Source organism: Syngnathus acus, chromosome 19 (genome assembly GCF_901709675.1).
Source record: "Syngnathus acus chromosome 19, fSynAcu1.2, whole genome shotgun sequence".
In the NCBI taxonomy this organism is placed as follows: Eukaryota; Metazoa; Chordata; class Actinopteri; order Syngnathiformes; family Syngnathidae; genus Syngnathus; species Syngnathus acus.
Genome location: NC_051103.1, coordinates 3909272 through 3928897, shown reverse-complemented (window position 1 = coordinate 3928897; position 19626 = coordinate 3909272). Strand labels below are relative to the sequence as shown.

At 42.9% G+C, this 19626-nt stretch overlaps 1 protein-coding gene and 1 long non-coding RNA gene across 4 annotated transcripts; one reads left to right on the top strand and one right to left on the bottom strand.

Annotated features, from left to right (window-relative positions):
- Positions 1 to 62: 62 nt before the first annotated feature.
- On the bottom strand, positions 63 to 19035 carry mapk8b (mitogen-activated protein kinase 8b). Of its 3 annotated transcripts, none has more exons than XM_037277887.1 (12): positions 18737 to 19035; positions 16090 to 16264; positions 15672 to 15801; positions 15448 to 15506; positions 5260 to 5398; positions 4638 to 4803; positions 3942 to 4013; positions 2939 to 3121; positions 2085 to 2209; positions 1947 to 2010; positions 1715 to 1792; positions 63 to 1399 (listed from the first exon to the last, which is right to left on the bottom strand). In XM_037277887.1, the coding sequence occupies exons 2-12, from the start codon at positions 16209 to 16211 to the stop codon at positions 1275 to 1277; spliced, it is 1263 nt and encodes a 420-aa protein (XP_037133782.1). In that variant the 5' UTR covers positions 16212 to 16264; positions 18737 to 19035; the 3' UTR covers positions 63 to 1274. The 3 variants fall into 3 exon arrangements, with proteins under 3 accessions (XP_037133782.1, XP_037133781.1, XP_037133784.1); XM_037277886.1 differs by lacking the exon at positions 3942 to 4013 and adding an exon at positions 3571 to 3642 and having other exon boundaries at positions 18737 to 19034; XM_037277889.1 differs by lacking the exon at positions 3942 to 4013 and adding an exon at positions 3571 to 3642 and having other exon boundaries at positions 63 to 1404; positions 18737 to 19032.
- LOC119138205 lies at positions 8432 to 12899 on the top strand. Its single transcript, XR_005101100.1, has 3 exons — positions 8432 to 8441; positions 11403 to 11407; positions 12736 to 12899. It is a non-coding gene; the product is annotated as an uncharacterized LOC119138205 (long non-coding RNA).
- Positions 19036 to 19626: the final 591 nt, after the last annotated feature.

The window sequence follows — 19626 nt, the reverse complement described above, 5'->3', positions numbered from 1 at the left end:
ATATGCCTCCACCTAAATATATCCTTGCTTGTTTAACTATGCAAACTACTCCAGCATTTTTATTTTCTCCCTGGCTAATATTATATTTTAATATAATATCTTATATTTTGCGGAAAGGGGCCCATTGTATTGCTGATTGCGAAACTTTGATGAAAGACCTTGGTGACACTGCTTGCCTCAGACACATCGTCACCTACGGTGTCTCGCGAGGGTCAAAATGAAAACAAAGTAGAAAAATATACAAATGCACCCCCCTGCCACCCCACACACACAAAGTAGTGGTTCGAGTTGGAAACTACTGTTAACTATTCAGATGCCTTCAAAACAATATGAATGACTTGTTACAGTACAACAGGCACTTTTCTCTTGAGTACAAACACTTCAAAGGACAACATTATTGCATAAAGTAAGAATTGTTTGTTTTCTTCCATTTTTTTTGGTGTGCTGCTGTTTAAACATGCAACTTACTCGCTTTTTAACCGCAGCTGTCCCAAGAGACATCATGAACACACAACAGTATTAAAAGTTACTAATAACGGGATGACTTTTTTTTTTTCCTTCTTCACTTTCTCATTCAAATAAAAATCACTTGCCTTGTCATATGTTCTACATCCTGATAACCTTTTCAACGGAAACATTCTCACGTGCAACACTTCCACCCATCTTATCGTAGGTCCAGCTACACACCCTCCATTCGTATTCGGTGGAACCTCCAAAGCGGAAGAAAATGTGAAATCGTCACCGCAAAGGACTAGAATTGACGAAAGGAAGCTCCTCAACTCACCTCAACATAGTTCCTTGGCAGCAGGACTCCACAAAATGGCCGAAGCAACATTTACATTTCTTTGGCCTAATTTTTCAAATATTGCCATACACTTACATTTTTAGGATGGCGCTGATTGAACCAGTGAAAACAAATTGGAGACAAATTGTTTTGAAATCGGCACCTCGGATCCCCTTTTTGTTCCACTTTGAAGGTTCCACTTAAAACATCGCTCCTAAAGCCTTGACTAACTGTGTAAGACAGGAGGGGTGTGTCCATTAACTACCGACTATCTAGTGTCAAAACTGTACAAAGTCATTGGACGTTTACCCGAGCAGTAGCATACGGGCGTTCCACACACATTTAGGTCGTCACAGTCGGGTCGTTACAAACCGCGTTGTAGTGAAATTGTTAAAATTGTCTCTTACCTTGAGATTGTTTACTCAAAAGAACTTTAAAAAAAACCAGAAAAAGAATCTGTCTTTTGAGACGGAAGAGAATTATGAGATGGTCACCTGCAGCGGCCCAGCGCGTCGCCCGTATCGGGTTCTGTGGACGTGGAGGTGACATGGGCGGGGGAGCGTGTAGCGGGGGGGTGCTGGTGCTGCTGCGGGGGGTCGCTGCTCACTGTTGCACCTGTGCTATGGGATAGAGGGGGATGGAGCACTGGGTCATAACTAGCTAGTCTATAATATTATGGGACAGAGCTTTGCAAGGAAGAGTGAAAATCTGTAAGTGGGCTTAATTGATAAAGGTTAATGGCAAAGCACTATTTTCTCTCTCTCTTTAAATCACTTTAACTTTACACATTTCCAAATGATGGCAACAAAGTAAAAAATAAATTGTTGGTGATTTTACGAATGCCAAGCTGTGAATGTGGGAAACTATTCTCAAATGCGCAAATCAATCAATACGATCAAGAATAATGACATAAAGTACATTAACACTAACCGATGGACGCTGGCGGTCCTCTTATGACACCATTTTTTGTCCTTTCCTCCCAGTCCAAGACTTCTTTGTATATCAACTCTGAAAGAAAAATATCATTATTTATATCATACAACCCTTTTTGGGATGATGCTGTGAAAATGCTCTTATATAACAAACTCAGCGCTAACAGCTCAGCTTCAATGGCAGCCAATCAAAGGGCGGAGAAGACACCGACGGATGGGACGTTTCCTACCTTTCCACTCTTCCACCGTGTGCTCCCGCTCATCCAGCTGCTTGTCGGTGATTGCTGGTGGCGGCTAAAATAAGGATTAATGGTATTTCAAACACACTCAAGACAACGTGACTGAGAACGAGGGGAGTGAATACTTACTGCTTCCACTTCAGTGGGGTCATACCACACGTTGATGTAAGAGTGCTGAAGGGCCTCGTCCACCGAGATCCGTTTGGAAGCATCTATGACCAGCATCTTTGACAGCAAATCTCTGGCTTGACTTGCTGACAAAGATTTTTGGAAGGGAAAAACAGAAATTAAACCCGAACCACATCATAACTACGTGCAACTGGCAGAGTTGGAAAATATTGCACCTTTGGACATTTTTACCTCGGGGTGGTTCACCTTCAAGGTACCTCTGTAATTCTAAGCAATGTAAATGGGATCATTTCAACCCTTGAAAATGCAACTTCAGGCACAATATAGCGCCATAGTGCTGTGGATAAATAGTAAAACAACCACATCATTCTCGTGCATTACGATGATTTTCCGCCTTGAATCACACATGGCCTTTTGGAACTAATGATCTATCATAAAGCAACCGAAATGGTCCTGACAGGAAACACAGCTGTCAAATCCAATATTTCATTTTTTATTTTTTTTATTTAATGAGGACAGAAAGATGTCCCACTCCCCGCCCCTTCGCCTGCGACAGCTTTGCGGTGCTTACTGTGAACGTTCTTGTCACATTCTCTCCCTTCCCTCGCAAAGACACGCTTGAGGTTAAATTTGGTCACGGTAAACAGCTTGTCAGCTTCCAGATGAAGCGCTTTTTCTAACGTAGCGTCTTGTCACTTGCAAAGTACGACATATGCAACTTTGCCAACAAATAGCTCTGGAGCAAATCAAGTAAAAGGAAATCTGTACAAACACATTCCGATATTGTGTTGCATAACACGCTTAACAATCATAAGCGAGTGGACATTGAAGGTGAACAATTAGCTTATATTTACCTTTCAGTTTGTTGTGTTCAGAGTCTGCGGGAAACAGAACGTCGGGAAATAGCTTCTCGAAGCTGTAGCCGGCATAGCGCGGTCGGTTCTCCACGTAGGTCCTCACCGATTGGTTGAGTTTCATCAGGAACTCCTGAGCCGGGGTCCCCAACTGCTCGATCACCTTATTCCACTGGTCAATATCTTTAGGTTACAACGTTAAGAAAAGAACTGGGCGCAATGATGGAGGGCTAATATTTTTGTGAGGGAGCGGGTCTTGAAATCCACTGAAAATACAGTGGAACATAAACGACAGCACAAATCTCAGGCACATTTTTTGATCTCTGCAGTATGAAATCTGGTGATTGGTTGTAAAGGGAAGAAAAGTTAGTCAGTGTTTGACCATCCCGATGGACCACAGCTTCTGAGAACCACCCATACCTATTCTCACTGCAGACAGTTTCCTTTAGTGGTAGACAAATACGAGAAGACCAACGAATAGAGGTTGTCTTAAGCCACGGCAGAAGACAAAACAGATCAAAATGAGGTACAATAATGGAGTAAAATAATTCTTGTTGCGAGCAAAGATGTGACCAAGGATGAGAGAAGACGGCATTTTGGGGCATTTGGATGGAGGTTGGACATAAGGATACGATCAGTGCCAGGAAACAACACACTACCCCGGACCATTTCAGCCATGATGCAGCCAACAGACCAGACATCAACTGAAAAATGGAATGACAACCACTAAATTAACATGCATGATGGAAATGATGACAAAAGAAAAACGGAGAACTTAAAACGACAAAAAACACAAGAACATGGGACATGTACTTGCAATGTGAGGTAAAAATGAAATACATGCAATATATCAAAAATGTATATCATTCGTTAGGATGGAAACTATCGTATCATCGAGTCCAAAATATTTAAGTGTGTCAACACTCGGAATGCTTCATCAGTAGGAGGCGATGTTTTGTTTTGTGAGTAGTTTAAGTAAAGGCTGCAAGCAATTCAAGGATACAATCCCTTCCCGGGAAAAGGATTTTGTGGCGAACCATTTCTGCCATAATGCAGCCCACAGCCCATATATCCACTACAAATGTGCAGCATTGAAGGAGGGAAGAGAATCAGCAACACAAATGTCAGCAGGGAAAGATTGACTTCAATGATTTTGGTCAAGCCGGGGTAAGAAAACAATAAGCAAAAGAAGTGTTTATTTTCTTGCAACTCGCAAGGGCTGCAGCTTGAAGCAGAAAATTACTATTACTATATTTATGGAGGTTGTGCATCTTAACACTTTGAATTATCTCTATTGAAGCCTAAATCATATTATGGCGGTATTCAATTCATATTAGATGTGGCTAACTTTGATTGGCTAATATGCTTCTATGCAGTATTAGAAATGATTAGAGTGTCTTATCACTAAGGTTTGTTGCCACTATCTGTTTTGTCAACCATTATGGAATGAAAGCATCCCAAGTGTATTTTGTTGTGCCGTTGCAGAGGTTGTAACTTTGTTTTAACCAGGCTGCATAACAATAAGGACAGGCCCCATAAAACATCAAACGCATGCTAAAATATCACTGGGCAAAGAAAGTTCCCCCGCAGAGCAGAAATGCCAGTCATGCCTGGATGCCCCGCTGAGTGTGACATTTGGAAGAACAAGGAAACAACGCTGGCAATTTTATTTTTTCAAAGCCCCCTTCCTAGCACTCACCGTTAGCCTGGTAACCCATGCCCAGGATGACTTCAGGGGCACGGTAATAACGGGTGACCACATAAGGCGTCATGAGGAGCCCCGTGGCAGCAGTCCTGGCCAGGCCAAAGTCCAGGATCTTAAGGGTACAATCTGACTTGACCACAATGTTACTTGGCTTCAGGTCCTGCAGGGGGGGGGAAATACAAAATAGTAAGAAAACTAGATAATTCATTTCAATTGGAACCGATCTGTTCGGTTAACATTAAGCTGGAATGAGTCTGTTAATAGAATTCAAACAGTCAAATGCGTGGCCATGAGTCATGTTGCATCCGTTCACCTAGTAAAGGCTTTGCGTGCCAAGACGTGTGAGTGAGTCCGGTTTTCTCCGCCTCGAGCTCAATTAGTTCCGCTTGGCAGAGCAAGAGAAGAGGCTCTCTGCTGCGGCTTCTTCGATGCGGGTGATTGACAGACCGCAGTGTGTGTACGTGCGTGCGTGACAAGTTTTTTTTCATAGACCGTTCTGTCGCTTCAAGGTGAACACAAGTGTGTTCCAACAACTTGTAGATGGCAACCCCTTTCATGGTCTGCCGGGTATTTTTGACCAAAATGTCACTAAATCCAGACCTGTGTGTGTACTGACCCTATGAATGATTCCAGCTGCATGCAGGTGTTTGATTCCACACAGCATTTGGTAGAGCAAGTAAGACAGCCTCTCGTGGTCCAGCTCCATCTGAATCACCTGGCAGAGGTTGGCGTCCATCAACTCCATAACAAGATATCTACAAAGTGCACAGAAATACAAACAGCCACAAAAATGTAAAAATGCATGTTGGGAAAAATATACTTTTTATCATTGGATTCTATGTATCTACTCGTGTGCAAGTCTTCTACAGGATGTGACATTTTGACCTCGTGATGTTGACTTGGAAGCAGATGGCTGGCTAAGGAGCGCATGTTTGGAGTCACGAGCCGCGCTATACAATAAGCCCCATTTCTATTTCTCTTAAACAGGACATGAGGTTGTCGTGCGATAGCTGAAGCAGACAAAGGTCCTATTTAAGTGGAGGTCATGAGAACGCCACAGGCGTATCCGTCCCATAGGCATTAAGACTACGTCTTTCTCCTAGCTAAAGTCACGAGCTGACCATACCGCTTCTGTCCGAGATAGTATCTTGTTGTGCTGTGGAATGTCCTTCCTGTCTAAAGAAGCTATGCATTCATGTACACTTGCCCCATTGTTTGTTCCTCAATAAAAGGCACGACCAAACTGAAGGAAGGGCGCAGATCTCAGCCACACTTGCTGTGTGAGTCTGGATTGTGCCCATCTGCAGATGATCGCTTGCCATCGAAGACATATCCTGCCTCTGTGAGATTCTTTTCAGACAAATGTTGTGAACCCAACATTTTTGGGGGCTCGTCCGGGATTCCTGAAAATCTGCTCGCTGATCCGAGGAGTGTTGAAGACGCCGAATCCGTGCACGGCAGGAGTCAAAGGACGCCTGAAGGAAAGCCCTGGGGAGCGACGTTCATCCACCAGGCCGGCCCAGTTCAGCACCTCTCGGCGGCGACGATTGACGGAATCTTCAAGAGAAATCTTTCACAGACTCGGTGAGACCTCTTCGTTGGCTGCGTGGTTGGGGTATTTTAGTCCCCAGAAAAAAGGGTACCCGGGTAAGGACGGCGGAGTCCTTGTTGAGAATTCCAAGTAATAGGAATTCGGTCTACAGATGGAACTTGTAGACGTAAATACACCTCGTTGTGTTAAGAAAATTCCGCGGTGTGAATGTGTGTGTGAATGGTAGCACGTATGTGCTGCATGTAATATAGTGGGAAGAAATAACGAATTTCTGTGGAAGCACAGGCAAGAATTCCTCACCAGGAAACTGGTCGAAGCAGGAATTACCACAGAAAGTCGTTATCCCACTAAAGAAACATTCCAACTTTAGAAATCCCTAGGATTTGACAGTTGGACTAAATTGATTAAAATGGGGGGCCGTCAAAGTGTTACTGACAAGGTATCAGGAGATGAGAAGTATATGTTAAATAAGTTTCCAGACAGTATCGAATGGTTGACAAAATGGAACAAAAAGTATGGTGTGACTGGTCACCTTAAAGTAGATCAGTGGAAAAATGTAGTTGCCAAGCTTGAGGCTAGTGTGATTATGAAAAAAGGAAAGAAAAAAGAAAAAAAGGAAAAAGAATTGCAATGTGCAAAATTATGGTTAAAAGAGGCTGAAAACCGACGCAGAGCTGGACTAAAAGCTAGAGAGGACCGAAAAGCACAACAAAATAAAATGACTGGTACAATTTGTTTTGTCAAACCAGAGGACAATGAAGGACAAGGACGGCTAAGACAGAGACAAAATGACGCGGCACCACATGGACTTGACGGAATGAATGAGGAAGCAGTTCAAGCACAACCTGAGCGTTCCAGTCTGTATCCCACTAGGGAATTACAGGCCGCAGCTAGAGCTGAAGCTAGTGTGCCCCCACCTTATTCTCCGGTTTCTCAGCACACTAGACAAAAGACAGGACGAAGGACAGTCCAGCCGCAGGCTGTCCCAGACAAAATGACTGAACTAACACGTGACAAATACTCAGATGAGGAAGGTGACGACCCGATAATGGGCAATTATCCCATGATTCAGGTCCCTAATCCAAATGCCGACGGACCTAATAATCAACACATGTATGTATTTCGACCTTGGTCAAACAGAGAGTGCAGAGAAGCTGTTGAGGGAATCCCTGATCCACAAGAGGATGTAGAGTCCTGGATCAGAGACATGGAAGGAGTAATACACTCATATAGATTAAATGGTAGGGAGGCAGGAGAAGCCTTCCAGTGCTCTGTCCCTCGTTTATGGGGAAGAGTGAGGGGAGATTACACAGGTAGAACTAATCAAGGGGAAATTTTCCAATACCCAAATGATGGACAATTAAGAGGTCCTTATTTGGCTCAATTAAACGCTTTATGGGACAGATGTAGAACAACATTTAGGAGAAGAGCTGATTATGGACGTCTGGCAGGGATAAAACAAAAATTGGGTGAAGATGTTGATGACTTTAGAGTGAGATTTGAAAAGGAATTTAGAGTTCACAGTGGAATCCCTGTAGACGACCAAGACGCAGGCCCCTACCAACAACAATTAAAAAATGCCCTTTTAAATGGAATGGAACCCAAAATCAGTGAATGGATTCGAAAACACAATGTAGAGGTAGACACAGCCAGTGTTACTACCGTAATGCAATGGGCTAGACACGCCGCTAAAATTGTAAAGAAACCTAAAACTCCCACAGGGTCAGCCGGAGTTTTTTGGGCAGACTCGGACTGCGTGGAAGAATCAGAATTCTTCTATCAGAACCACCTGCCCTATCGAGGCAGAGGTGGACGCAGAGGAAATTTCAGGGGGAGAGGTCGAGGATCAGCATCCAAAAATCCTCCCCACTGGTCTGGTGACCCCAATGCCTGCTGGCATTGTGGAGAAAAAGGCCACTGGTCCAAAGAATGTCCTAAAAAGAAAAAAGGACCGCGGCCAGAACAGAGCGCATGACTAGATGAGGAGGACAAGCATGATCTCTTGGATGTTTTTACAGCAGTCGAATCATTGAGTCACTTAAAAGAAAAACCATTCATAGATTTGATTGTTAATGAACAAAAAGTAACCTTTTTGTGTGATTCTGGCGCCTGCACATCAGTTTTAAGACACAAAGTTAAAGGCCTGACCACTGGAAAGCAGTCAATTTGGGTCAAAACAGCTAATGGTCAGACATACCTGGAACACATGACACTACCACTAAATGTTAAAGATCCAGAAACAGGCAGTGTGATTTCAGCACCAGTCGTCTACTCACCTCACTGTCCTGTAAATCTCCTAGGAAGAGACTTAATGTCAGCCCTAGGCATAGCTGTGTTCCCGCTAAAAGATGGGATGACAGCGGCCAGAGTGCCACACCTCTTACTCACAGAGGGAGATGAAGCCGTTTACTATTCACTTGATTTTCCACACTCCCTCTGTGACAGAGAAACGGCAGATCTGATCAAATTTGCAAAATCCACCATTTCTGATTTACAAGATGAAATGCAGTACACCAAATTACATGTCACAATGAAAGTTTCACCATGTTCAGATGTTGAATATAGTGAGGAGTTCCTAAACAAGCCCTCCGTTCCAGTGTCCATTGACTATATATATTCTGATCACAGATCATTTGCAGGTGCCACAGTAATCTTACCTACAAATCTAAAAAACATGTATAGAGGAGGATCAGTGCCTCACGTGTCACTTTTGAAACCAGAACATATTCAGTGGAAAGACACAGGTCCGAAGCTAAAAATAGCTGGTGCAGCAACTGATTATAAGCCTTGTGAAACAGGATGGGAAGCTCCAAGTTGCGAGTACAGCCCGAGCTGTGACATGTACAGACATAAATTTTGCATGTTATTCACAGCTACTCCAAAAATCCATGCCCTAGAATGACAGACAGCAACTATTGCATTTTCGGAGGAGGATGAAAAAGATTTGAAGAGTGTAGATCCTGTTGTGTGGGCCACAGGCCCAACAGATGTTGGTCTGATTACAGCCATTCCACCTGTGGAAATTAAACCACTATCTTCTTACAGACCCAGAGTAAGACAGTACCCTTTGAAGCCTGAAGCTTCTATAGGCATTGAACCAGTCATTAAAGATCTATTAAACGCAGGAATAATTAGGAAATGTAATGACTCTCCATGTAATACACCTATATTCCCAGTTCAAAAAGCAGAAGCATCAAAATGGAGAATGATCCAGGATTTGAGAGCTGTAAATGATGCAGTGCAGACCAGGGCACCAAATGTTCCTGATCCACACACATTACTAAATTCATTGCAGCCAAATAGGACTCATTTCACCGTGATTGATTTGAGTAATGCATTTTTCTCTATTCCTGTAGCTGATGATTCTCAGTATTGGTTCGCATTCACATACAAGGGTCAGGGGTACACCTACACCAGATTACCACAAGGTTTTACCGACAGCCCAACCATTTTCACACAGGCTATCATGAACTGTATGGCTGGTTTCACACCTTCATCTGAGAGTCAAGTTTTGGTCTACGTTGATGATATTTTAATTGCTTCAGAAACAAAGGAAGCATGCAGACGTGATTCCCTCCTCCTTCTGCAACACCTAGGCCAGACAGGAAATAAAGTCAGTAAACAGAAGTTACAATGGGTAAAACCAGAAGTGAATTATCTTGGTCACACACTCTCAGCAAGGGGAAGAGCAGTACAACAGGGCAGGAAACAGGCTATATTAGACACACCACGACCTGTCACAAAGAAACAACTTATGTCTTTCTTAGGACTATGTAATTACTGCAGAGCCTGGGTTCCACTCTATGCTGAGATGGCTCAACCATTGATAGAGGTAGCTCATGGACAGCCATTAGCACTCAAAGATAAAATCACGTGGACACCAGAAGCAGAAGAAGCATTCACAAAATTGAAATTGGCATTGGTTCAAACAGCAAATTTGATCCTACCTGACTACAGCAAAAGGTTTATGCAAACAGTGGACTGTAAAGATGGGTTTATGACATCAGTACTGACTCAACAACATGGCATGAAATGGCTACCAATAGCTTTCTATTCCAAAAAACTTGACCCTGTAGCTAGAGCTTTGCCACCATGTGTTCAAGCTATATGTGCTGCTGCGATGGCAGTAGAATCGTCAGCAGATGTCATCTTGTTCCATCCCACAGACCTGTTTGTACCACATGCTGTTGATGTGTTGTTACTTCAAAGTAAAATGAATATGCTGTCTCCAGCCAGACATTTGTCTTATACAGCTCTGTTACTGTCACAGCCACACATAACCATTAAACGCTGCACTGTATTAAATCCAGCGACTTTACTCCCTACACCAAATGATGGAATACCTCATAATTGTGTAGAGGAAACTGAACAACTGCAGCTACCCAGAGCAGATTTGTCAGACACACCACTCACCACAGGTAAAACGTGGTTTGTAGATGGGTCTTGCTCAAGAACACCAATAGGGAAAACGCAGACAGGTTATGCTGTGGTGGAAAACCCAGATACAGTAATAGAAGCAGCAACTCTTCCTTCGCATTTCTCAGCCCAAGCAGCTGAAATCATTGCGCTGACTAGAGCATGTACTCTAGCAGATGGACAAGACCTAACTGTATACACAGACAGCCAGTATGCATTTTCAACAGTTTTTTACTTTGCAAAACAATGGGAAAGGCGTGGAATGATAACTTCAACAGGAAAGCAAATAACACATGCACAACTTCTAATCCAGCTCCTCCAGGCAGTAATGTTGCCCACGAAGCTTGCAATTTGCAAATGTGAGGCACACACACGGAGGAAAGACTTGGTGTCACTAGGCAATGCCTTAGCAGATAAAATAGCAAAGGAAGCTGCTATAGGAAAATACGGAACCTCAGACCTATTTCTGAGATTGCCGTCAGAAAAGGAGGAACTAATAAATACACAGATCTTGCATGATATGCAACATTCAGCCCCTAAACAAGAACAGAAAATGTGGATTGCTAAAGGTGCACAACTGACAGACAAAGACATATACATTGTAAATAATAAGCCTGTTCTCCCTAAATCCCTTTTTAGAGCGGCTGCAATTTCGACACACGGTAGTACTCATGTGTCGACAGGGGGGATGCAGGAGCTAATATCACAACACTTTACAACGTATGGTTTCAATTTGTACTCAAAACTTTTTTGTAGAGCGTGTGAAGTCTGTATAAAAAATAATCCACAAGGGAATGTAAGACCAAAGAGAGGAAAATTCCCAGAACCAGCATATCCGTTCCAAATGTTGCATATGGACTTCATAGAACTAAACAGGTGTGGACTGTACAAATACTGTTTAGTCCTAATAGATGCCTTTTCAAGGTGGACAGAAATAATCCCAGCAAAGAATGCAGATGCTATAACAGTAGCAAAGGCTATCTGCAAGACCATCATTCCCAGTTATGGTATCCCAGAGACCATTTACAGCGACAACGGACCACATTTTGTCAATTCAGTCATTCACAAAATGGCTGAACATTTGCAGATTACATTGAAAAATCATTGTTCCTATCATCCATCGAGTGCTGGCCTTGTTGAACGGACAAATGGAACAATTAAAAATAGATTAACCAAATGCATGGCAGAAACAGGAAGACCATGGCCCGAATGTCTAGATTTGGTAAAACTCTTTATGAGGATTACGCCCTGTAGCAAGGGTTTAACCCCTTATGAGATCATTCATGGCAGAGCATACAGGCTCCCTCTGTTCTCACATGATTTAGACAAAGCCGCAGAAGAGCTAACTCTAGCCGACTACATGATCAAAACCATGCAAATGAAAGAAGTCTCAAATGCAAATTTACTGCCCTCCACTCCTTTATCTCCACAGGATGACTCAGCGAAACCAGGTGACTGGGTCTTCATCAAAGTAATCAAAAGAAAGACGTGGTCTTCACCCCGGTGGGAGGGACCATTCCAAGTCCTACTCGCCACACCCACCGCTGTCAAGATTGCAGAAAGACCCAGCTGGATACATCTCAGCCACTGTAAGCTGCAGAGAGTGCTTGGCTCCTAGGCCTCGGTCAGGGCGAAGTCTGGCTACAAAGGGGGTGCCAATTATAGTTTGGCATCAGTCTCAAACCGGTGAAGAACTAAGAACCCTGACCATTTAGCTCCCTAGGGGTTCAGGTGGCTCTGTGGAACTGAACGGAAAATGGCACTCAGAGGAGTGCTTGTCTGTGCTGTGGCTGTAGCATGCTTGCCAATGACATGGAGTGTCCAGGGTCCCCAAGGGGAAAGTGGAACTTCCGCTCGAATCAAGAGAATGACGACCGAACTGTTGACAAAGTATATAAAGATAAACCCAGATATACCCCATGCAGACAACATGTGGTACCAGTATGTATCCATGTTGGCCGAAACATACAATCAAACTAAATGTTATGTATGTTCCATAATGCCACGATCAAGTCAACAACCTGTCCTACATGCCCGACCCATGCCAGAGAAAAATGCATGGTGTTTCGCAATACTAAGGGCTTTTGGGTTTAATCCCCTCAAAGGACTCAGACGGTCGGAAAGTAATGAGGCACAACTAGCCGCCCATCCCTGTTACAACATCTCAAGGCCATTCACAGTAGTGTCAAGAAGTTCTGTCGTCACACCCGCACCAGTGACTCTCGAAGTGAGTGAAACCATCTCACATCCCCTGTGCTTCCGACGAAGACGTGTTGATGGAGTAAAGGTGGGAGAAACAAAACGCTGCATCACCACCTCAATTCTAGGACCTACCGACGAGACCTCGTTGAATATCACAGAAGCAATCAAACAAGTCCTAGCAGGAGGCGAAAGTCCCCACTCTATCATCGAAGGGGGATGGTGGCTCTGTGGTCGCCGAGGCTACGCAGTCCTTCCAGGACGATGGGATGGCACATGTGCCCCCGTATATGTGTCAGATCACACTGTGTTCCTCAGTCTGACACATCTTCAGGAACATCATCAGCGAAAGACACGTGCAGCTGTTGCTCCCACCTTCCGTCCCTACGACAGTGTCTGGGGCTCAGACGTACCAGATGAATACAAGCTTTGGAGCACAGGACAAAAGGTGGCACTCACACTCTTCCCACAGGCGGGTGTGGCTAAGACTATTCTCCGAATAGAAACTATGGACTACAGGTTGAAGACCTTTGCCAATTTTACTCTAGAGGCCCTTACAGGTTACCAGACGGAACTGCAAGCCCTGAGGCTAATGGCACTACAGTCCCGAATGGTTTTGGACCTCCTGACTGCCGAAAAAGGAGGTGTGTGTGAAATAGTTGGTACCTCCTGTTGTACCTACATCCCAGGAGAAAATGACACCCACATCGAGTATGCTCTACAAGGACTTCGGAACCTCCGTAAGGCTATGTCCCAGGACGAAACTCCAGCCAAGGATGTCCATCCCTTTTGGTGGCTGTTTTATGGCAATTGGAAGCAACTTCTCTTGAAAGTCGCGGTTCTTTTAGTTGCCATACTGTTATTTCTCTGTATTTTTACATCATGCATCATACCTTGTATTCGTCACATGATGACTAAAATGTTGACATCAGCGTTTGCTGTCCAGAATATCATGTTGGTCCAGCGTGAACAAGATGAGTGGGACCACCTTGCGTAAATCGCCTACCTGGTTGTTTTTTCTTTTTGATGATCCAAAACAAAATACATTCCATTATGACGAACATGGCCAAAGCCGAATGGAGAGCTGTAGTTCTGATGAACTCTGGAATGTAAACGTTCATACTTTTTGTTGTTGCCATACTATATTGTGTAGGCATATACTCATTTATACACATATGTAGTTATTAGTTGATGTTTTGGTTTCCTATGAATTCCAATGTTAAACAGGGGGGAATGTTGGGAAAAATATACTTTTTATCATTGGATTCTATGTATCTACTCGTGTGCAAGTCTTCTACAGGATGTGACATTTTGACCTCGTGATGTTGACTTGGAAGCAGATGGCTGGCTAAGGAGCGCATGTTTGGAGTCACGAGCCGCGCTATACAATAAGCCCCATTTCTATTTCTCTTAAACAGGACATGAGGTTGTCGTGCGATAGCTGAAGCAGACAAAGGTCCTATTTAAGTGGAGGTCATGAGAACGCCACAGGCGTATCCGTCCCATAGGCATTAAGACTACGTCTTTCTCCTAGCTAAAGTCACGAGCTGACCATACCGCTTCTGTCCGAGATAGTATCTTGTTGTGCTGTGGAATGTCCTTCCTGTCTAAAGAAGCTATGCATTCATGTACACTTGCCCCATTGTTTGTTCCTCAATAAAAGGCACGACCAAACTGAAGGAAGGGCGCAGATCTCAGCCACACTTGCTGTGTGAGTCTGGATTGTGCCCATCTGCAGATGATCGCTTGCCATCGAAGACATATCCTGCCTCTGTGAGATTCTTTTCAGACAAATGTTGTGAACCCAACAATGCACGTCATCGAAGTTACTAAAAATCCTAGCAGGAGTGCGACTGAAAATAATTTACACTGGTGCAAAAAAAAAAAATAATAATAATAAAATGAAAAATGTTGCCATTTGTATCCCACGGCATTTGAGAACTGAAGAATGACATAAGATTAGTTGACAGCTGTTATGTCACCATCTGCAAATTGTTGTCAGGAACGTTCAGATTAATAATTGAGTCCCAACGGCATCTCTCACTTCAAGACTCATTATTTGTGTCCGGAGGAAGTAACTTGCGTCAAAGACTGATTATTATACAAATGCGCAGAAAGACACACAGGATCAATTTGAATCTAGCGCACCCACACATAAATGGAGTGCTACTCTTTCATCCTGGAACTTATTTTGCAAGCCTCAAGCTACCATTTTGTTCAGCTTCCTTTTTAGCTTCAATCAGGCAGAAACAAGAAACACAAACACACAAAGAGCCAGGCGTACGATTCTACTTCAACGGGATGACACTCTGCGGTATACTTAATCATTCCAGTCCACATTTTGGTAGTTTATATGTCAAAAACAGATATTTATTAGTCATGGAATGTTGAAATATCATTAACTCATTTTTGATTGAACAATGGACAATACACACTGTCTTCGTCTGATTTAAGGCGCAGTTATAAATAAATCCGTAGCACATTAGAGGAGTCTTCCACACCAACCACAGCTTCAGCCGAACTCTCTAAGTGCCTATAAATGTCGGCAAATATAATCCAAGTCCCCTCGTGTGCTTCCCCCTGCATTAATTGAAACGTGCAATGTGTGAGCCGATCTATTAACTGGGTTATACTCACACATCTTGGAACTCCTCCAGTGTCTTCTGTGGTGTGAATACATTTAATAGACCGATTATCTGTCAAAATCAAAAAAGAGGTTATTACTCGCTAGCGGATCAAAATGACAACATGACCGCCACCGCATGTGTATTTGATTTTGATATGGAAATCAAGTCTGTCAAACAAACAAACAAAAACATCTGAATAAAAAAAAAAAAAAAAAAAAAAGCAACAAAACTTACATTCTTGTGGTTGACACATTTCATGAGCACCAATTCTCTGTAGGCTCGTTTCGCATGAGTCTGATTCTGAAAGGGTCTGCTCAGCTTTTTGATGGCGACGTTCCTCTCCAGGTTGTGGTCGTAAGCCGAACTGAAATGAAAATGCAAAGGCTCAGGGAATCGCTGGATGCACGGTGGAGCCAAATTCATGGGAAAGTCATATCTTAGCTTTGTGGGTCAGAGTTTTAAAATTCACATTGGTTCACTTTTTTTTTTTTTTTTTTTTTACTGGATTTTATTTGGCTCCTGTCTTATGGTGTGCAGAAATATAGCCCGGTTGTGATTGCCTTTCTCCGCTGTTCAACAGCTCCTTACGGATCAATTTAGCACCAGGTCAGCCCCACAATAAAATAAGCCGCCAAAAATAGAAGTGACTCACCAGACGATTCCCTGTGCTCCGGATCCAATGGGTCTGAGATTCTGGTAGCGCTTTAAAACCATAAATGTTGAGTCGCCCACATCTATACTGTAGTACTCCTTTTCACGCTTGTTGCGGTTCATGGTTTTGCCTTGGACTGTGGCTGAGCATCCAAGTGGAGGATATCGTTCAACACCTACAAACAGCAGTAAAAAAATAATGTGAAAACAATTATTTACATTTAATCATACACTATCAGCAAGTTGACCAAAGCTGGGATTGAGTCCCTGCCCAAGAAACTGAAAGAAAGATAAAGAGCCGTATAACATAATGGCTTACTGTATAATAATTTCCCATTAAAACAACTTGTAAAGTCCATTATGGTTGTAACACCACTTCGCAGTGCGACCTGCAATTGTAAATCAAACTCTAACACTCTAACTCATATAAATGTAGAGTCAAACTGGCAGAAAATGAAGCCTTACATTAGCAGTAAACATCCCACAAGCATGTCAGTGCTGTGAATGTGCTTCACGGAAAAGGTAAAAAGTTCAAAACAATGCAATGAGATAGGCAGGATGAGTGGAAGCAGGAAGTTGGCTCATGCTGAATCCAGAAAAGGAGGAATCATTAGAGGCATTTGGATCATTGTGCTGACAAGACTGGCTTGACTAGGATAGCTGGATGTTTCTCGGACCGTGTTTTATTCTGATCTTCATTTCCGTGACTACCAAGCAACCCTGCTTTCAGCGCCAATTAGCCTTCAAACATCCATTGTAGTTTCTATTTATTTGTCAACCACGGTCAAGTTCACAACGGACTATTAACTGTGTTTTCATGTGTACGACTTTCAGCTTGACCTATGGGGGGGGGGGGGGTCGCCACAGTGAGTCACTTGCATGATTTGCTGGCACGGTTTTTATGCCAAATGTACTTCCTGAAACAACTTATCTGTTTTTATCCAAGCTCGGTAACAGCAGTAGGTGAGTATCTGGAAATTGGCCGGGAAAAGATAGGTTTGTAAATTGGCTGAGGAATGACTTGTATGTTGAAAAATTAGCTACTACTGGATTATCTTTGCAAAAGGAAAAAAAATGATACGGTCCAGTAAGTCTGTTAAAACTGCAAGCGTGCCATTTTGTCTGTCTCCTCGAAAGTCTATTTCAGACTTCCTACTCAATTTTGCCTCATCCTTTTCTTTGAACTCTTATCGTAACATAACTTCCTCCTTCCTAATAGTCTGCAAAGTGGCAAGCAGCCCACAGGTACCCTGCTACCCTTCTGATGAGTCCATCACGCAAACCTCGGACACCGTATCTCAAAGTCAAATGTGTTACATCATGAACCTAATCATATGCTCACACTCAGCCGTTACTTAAGAAATTCGATAATAGGTTCATTAATTTTCAATTTCCATTCTTACTGTTGATCGGGCCACATAAGAGTCAAAGTCCACACACAGGCAAGTTTTGCCATGTTGATAATGCTGTCCCTGGTAAACAAGCCTTGCTCTTATCTAAATACACTTAAAATGGTCACTGCATATAAAATACACGGTCAAAATGTTCACGGTCATTTAAATAGTCTGCTTACATTAGTTCAAAATAAGATGTGTGTACCTTTCCAAATACAGGTTACACCTCGACTTAACACACAAGTAGGTTATCAATATTCTTTATTATAGGGAACTGCCTATACTAATATAGATGGGAAATACTGCAAAGTTGATCACTAACACAACCACTTGAGTGTTTGTTATTTAAAAAGAAAATATTTGAAAAGGGACCATTGTGGTACACGTTGGTACATGTATTCACTATAATTATGCGTGGAATGTATCAATTGAAATTGAATGATAGGTGCATTCCTGCAATCTTGGGTGAGTGTCTTGAGATAGAGCTTTATGAGACAGTTTGGGCTTCCTTTTTACTATGATTAAAGGCAGAAAATTGAGTGAAACGTCCACCTCAACCAGCTTACTTTATATTTATTGATCATGGGGTAGCGCTGAGGTGACAAAAGAACCTCTCAGCAGAATATGCGGCAATAGCAATGCAGCTAAAGAGATTATAGAATAGCAAAAACATTCACGCTACCATCCATTGTTTTTAATAAGTGTTAAATTACAACAGCTAAAAACTCCAGCTGCATTGTGCAACTGCCAAATGCGGATATGCCGATGCAATTTGCAGGTCATGCAGCGAGGTCAATACATTTACATCAAGTCTGGTGTTTTATTCGTTTAAATGTTAAATTGCTCATTTTTAAAGTATTTTTCAGACTGTTTTGAAATGGCCATTTTGGCCACTGGGTGCACAGTTTGCAAATCCAAAACAGCGTGTTGACAACTGCTCATCGTATGCAACATTGTATGTCACAGCATTAGTGGAAGACGGTTTGTTTCTATAAACAAACCAATGTTCATACTTTGTGGTTATTATGCCACACAAACAGAAAAAACAGTATTGTAGTATGTTTCAGTAGCTGCTCACTCTGGTTGCCATGTACCAGTTAGGCCAGACCTGTCATATCTCCTGTAGTGGCGTGACTAGCAAACACCTATTTACGGTCCTAAACGTGACACGAATTGGGCAAGAGCCACCCCCACCCCCCAAATTATTGACAATCGCTTCATAGGTAAAAACAAATAACCAGACGTCGAGCTCACCCCTCTCCGAATAATTCCAACACTGTCGACCCGCAGTCGCCGTTCGCTGGCTGTCCGCCGGAGACACAACCTGGGCGGTTTTGGAGACCAAACAACGCTTGAATCCGTTTTCGGAGACACTTGGGCGGCCCTCAAACTAACAGGCCGGGGTCCCGGCAATATACATGTGTGGCTACGGCGTAACCTAATCTTTGAGCTTCCGTGACACAAGCACTTTCTGCCATTTCATACCGACGTCGGCGGAACCTTGCGACGTTTCCTCGGCTGCACAATGAGGACCAGAGTGAGACGTTCAAGATCCGTTCTCTGTTGCAATTCCGAGCGCAAAGCGGAAATGACGATTACGCAACCTTTTGCAACTCCGCTGCGTTCAAGAGAAGCAATTGAAATTTTACAACAGTGTTCCCTCGTCTTTTCCAAGCCAATTTCTCCACAATAAAACCATAAATGCGTTGTGCTTCACACGTAGAGAAACATTTAACTTTAAAGCTCATTTTACTTTAAGTTTAAATAAAATACCAAATAATAGAGATGCAAGTTCACTTTTAACATCGATTCCAGGTTTGCCACAAATCTTTTCCTCCAGCACATCAGATTTAAATAATAGTAAATATAGTTAAGAATTGGAATGGAATTTCTTTCTGAAACGTCATAACGTGGCACCTTTGCAAGGTTTTGAGCATCCAACAGTTCCTGACTGAGAAGATATTTGGCGCGATGGATCAACCTGCCATCTGCAATATATGTTTTGCGTCCCACTTGATATAATGCTAAACTGTTGAAAGATAACGAAAGAAAGTGATCTAATTGACTGAGACATTCCCTTGCAGTTGCAATGGCTCATTAACACAGTGCTGCCTCTATTGGATTGGCCCTTTACTTACCCCAGC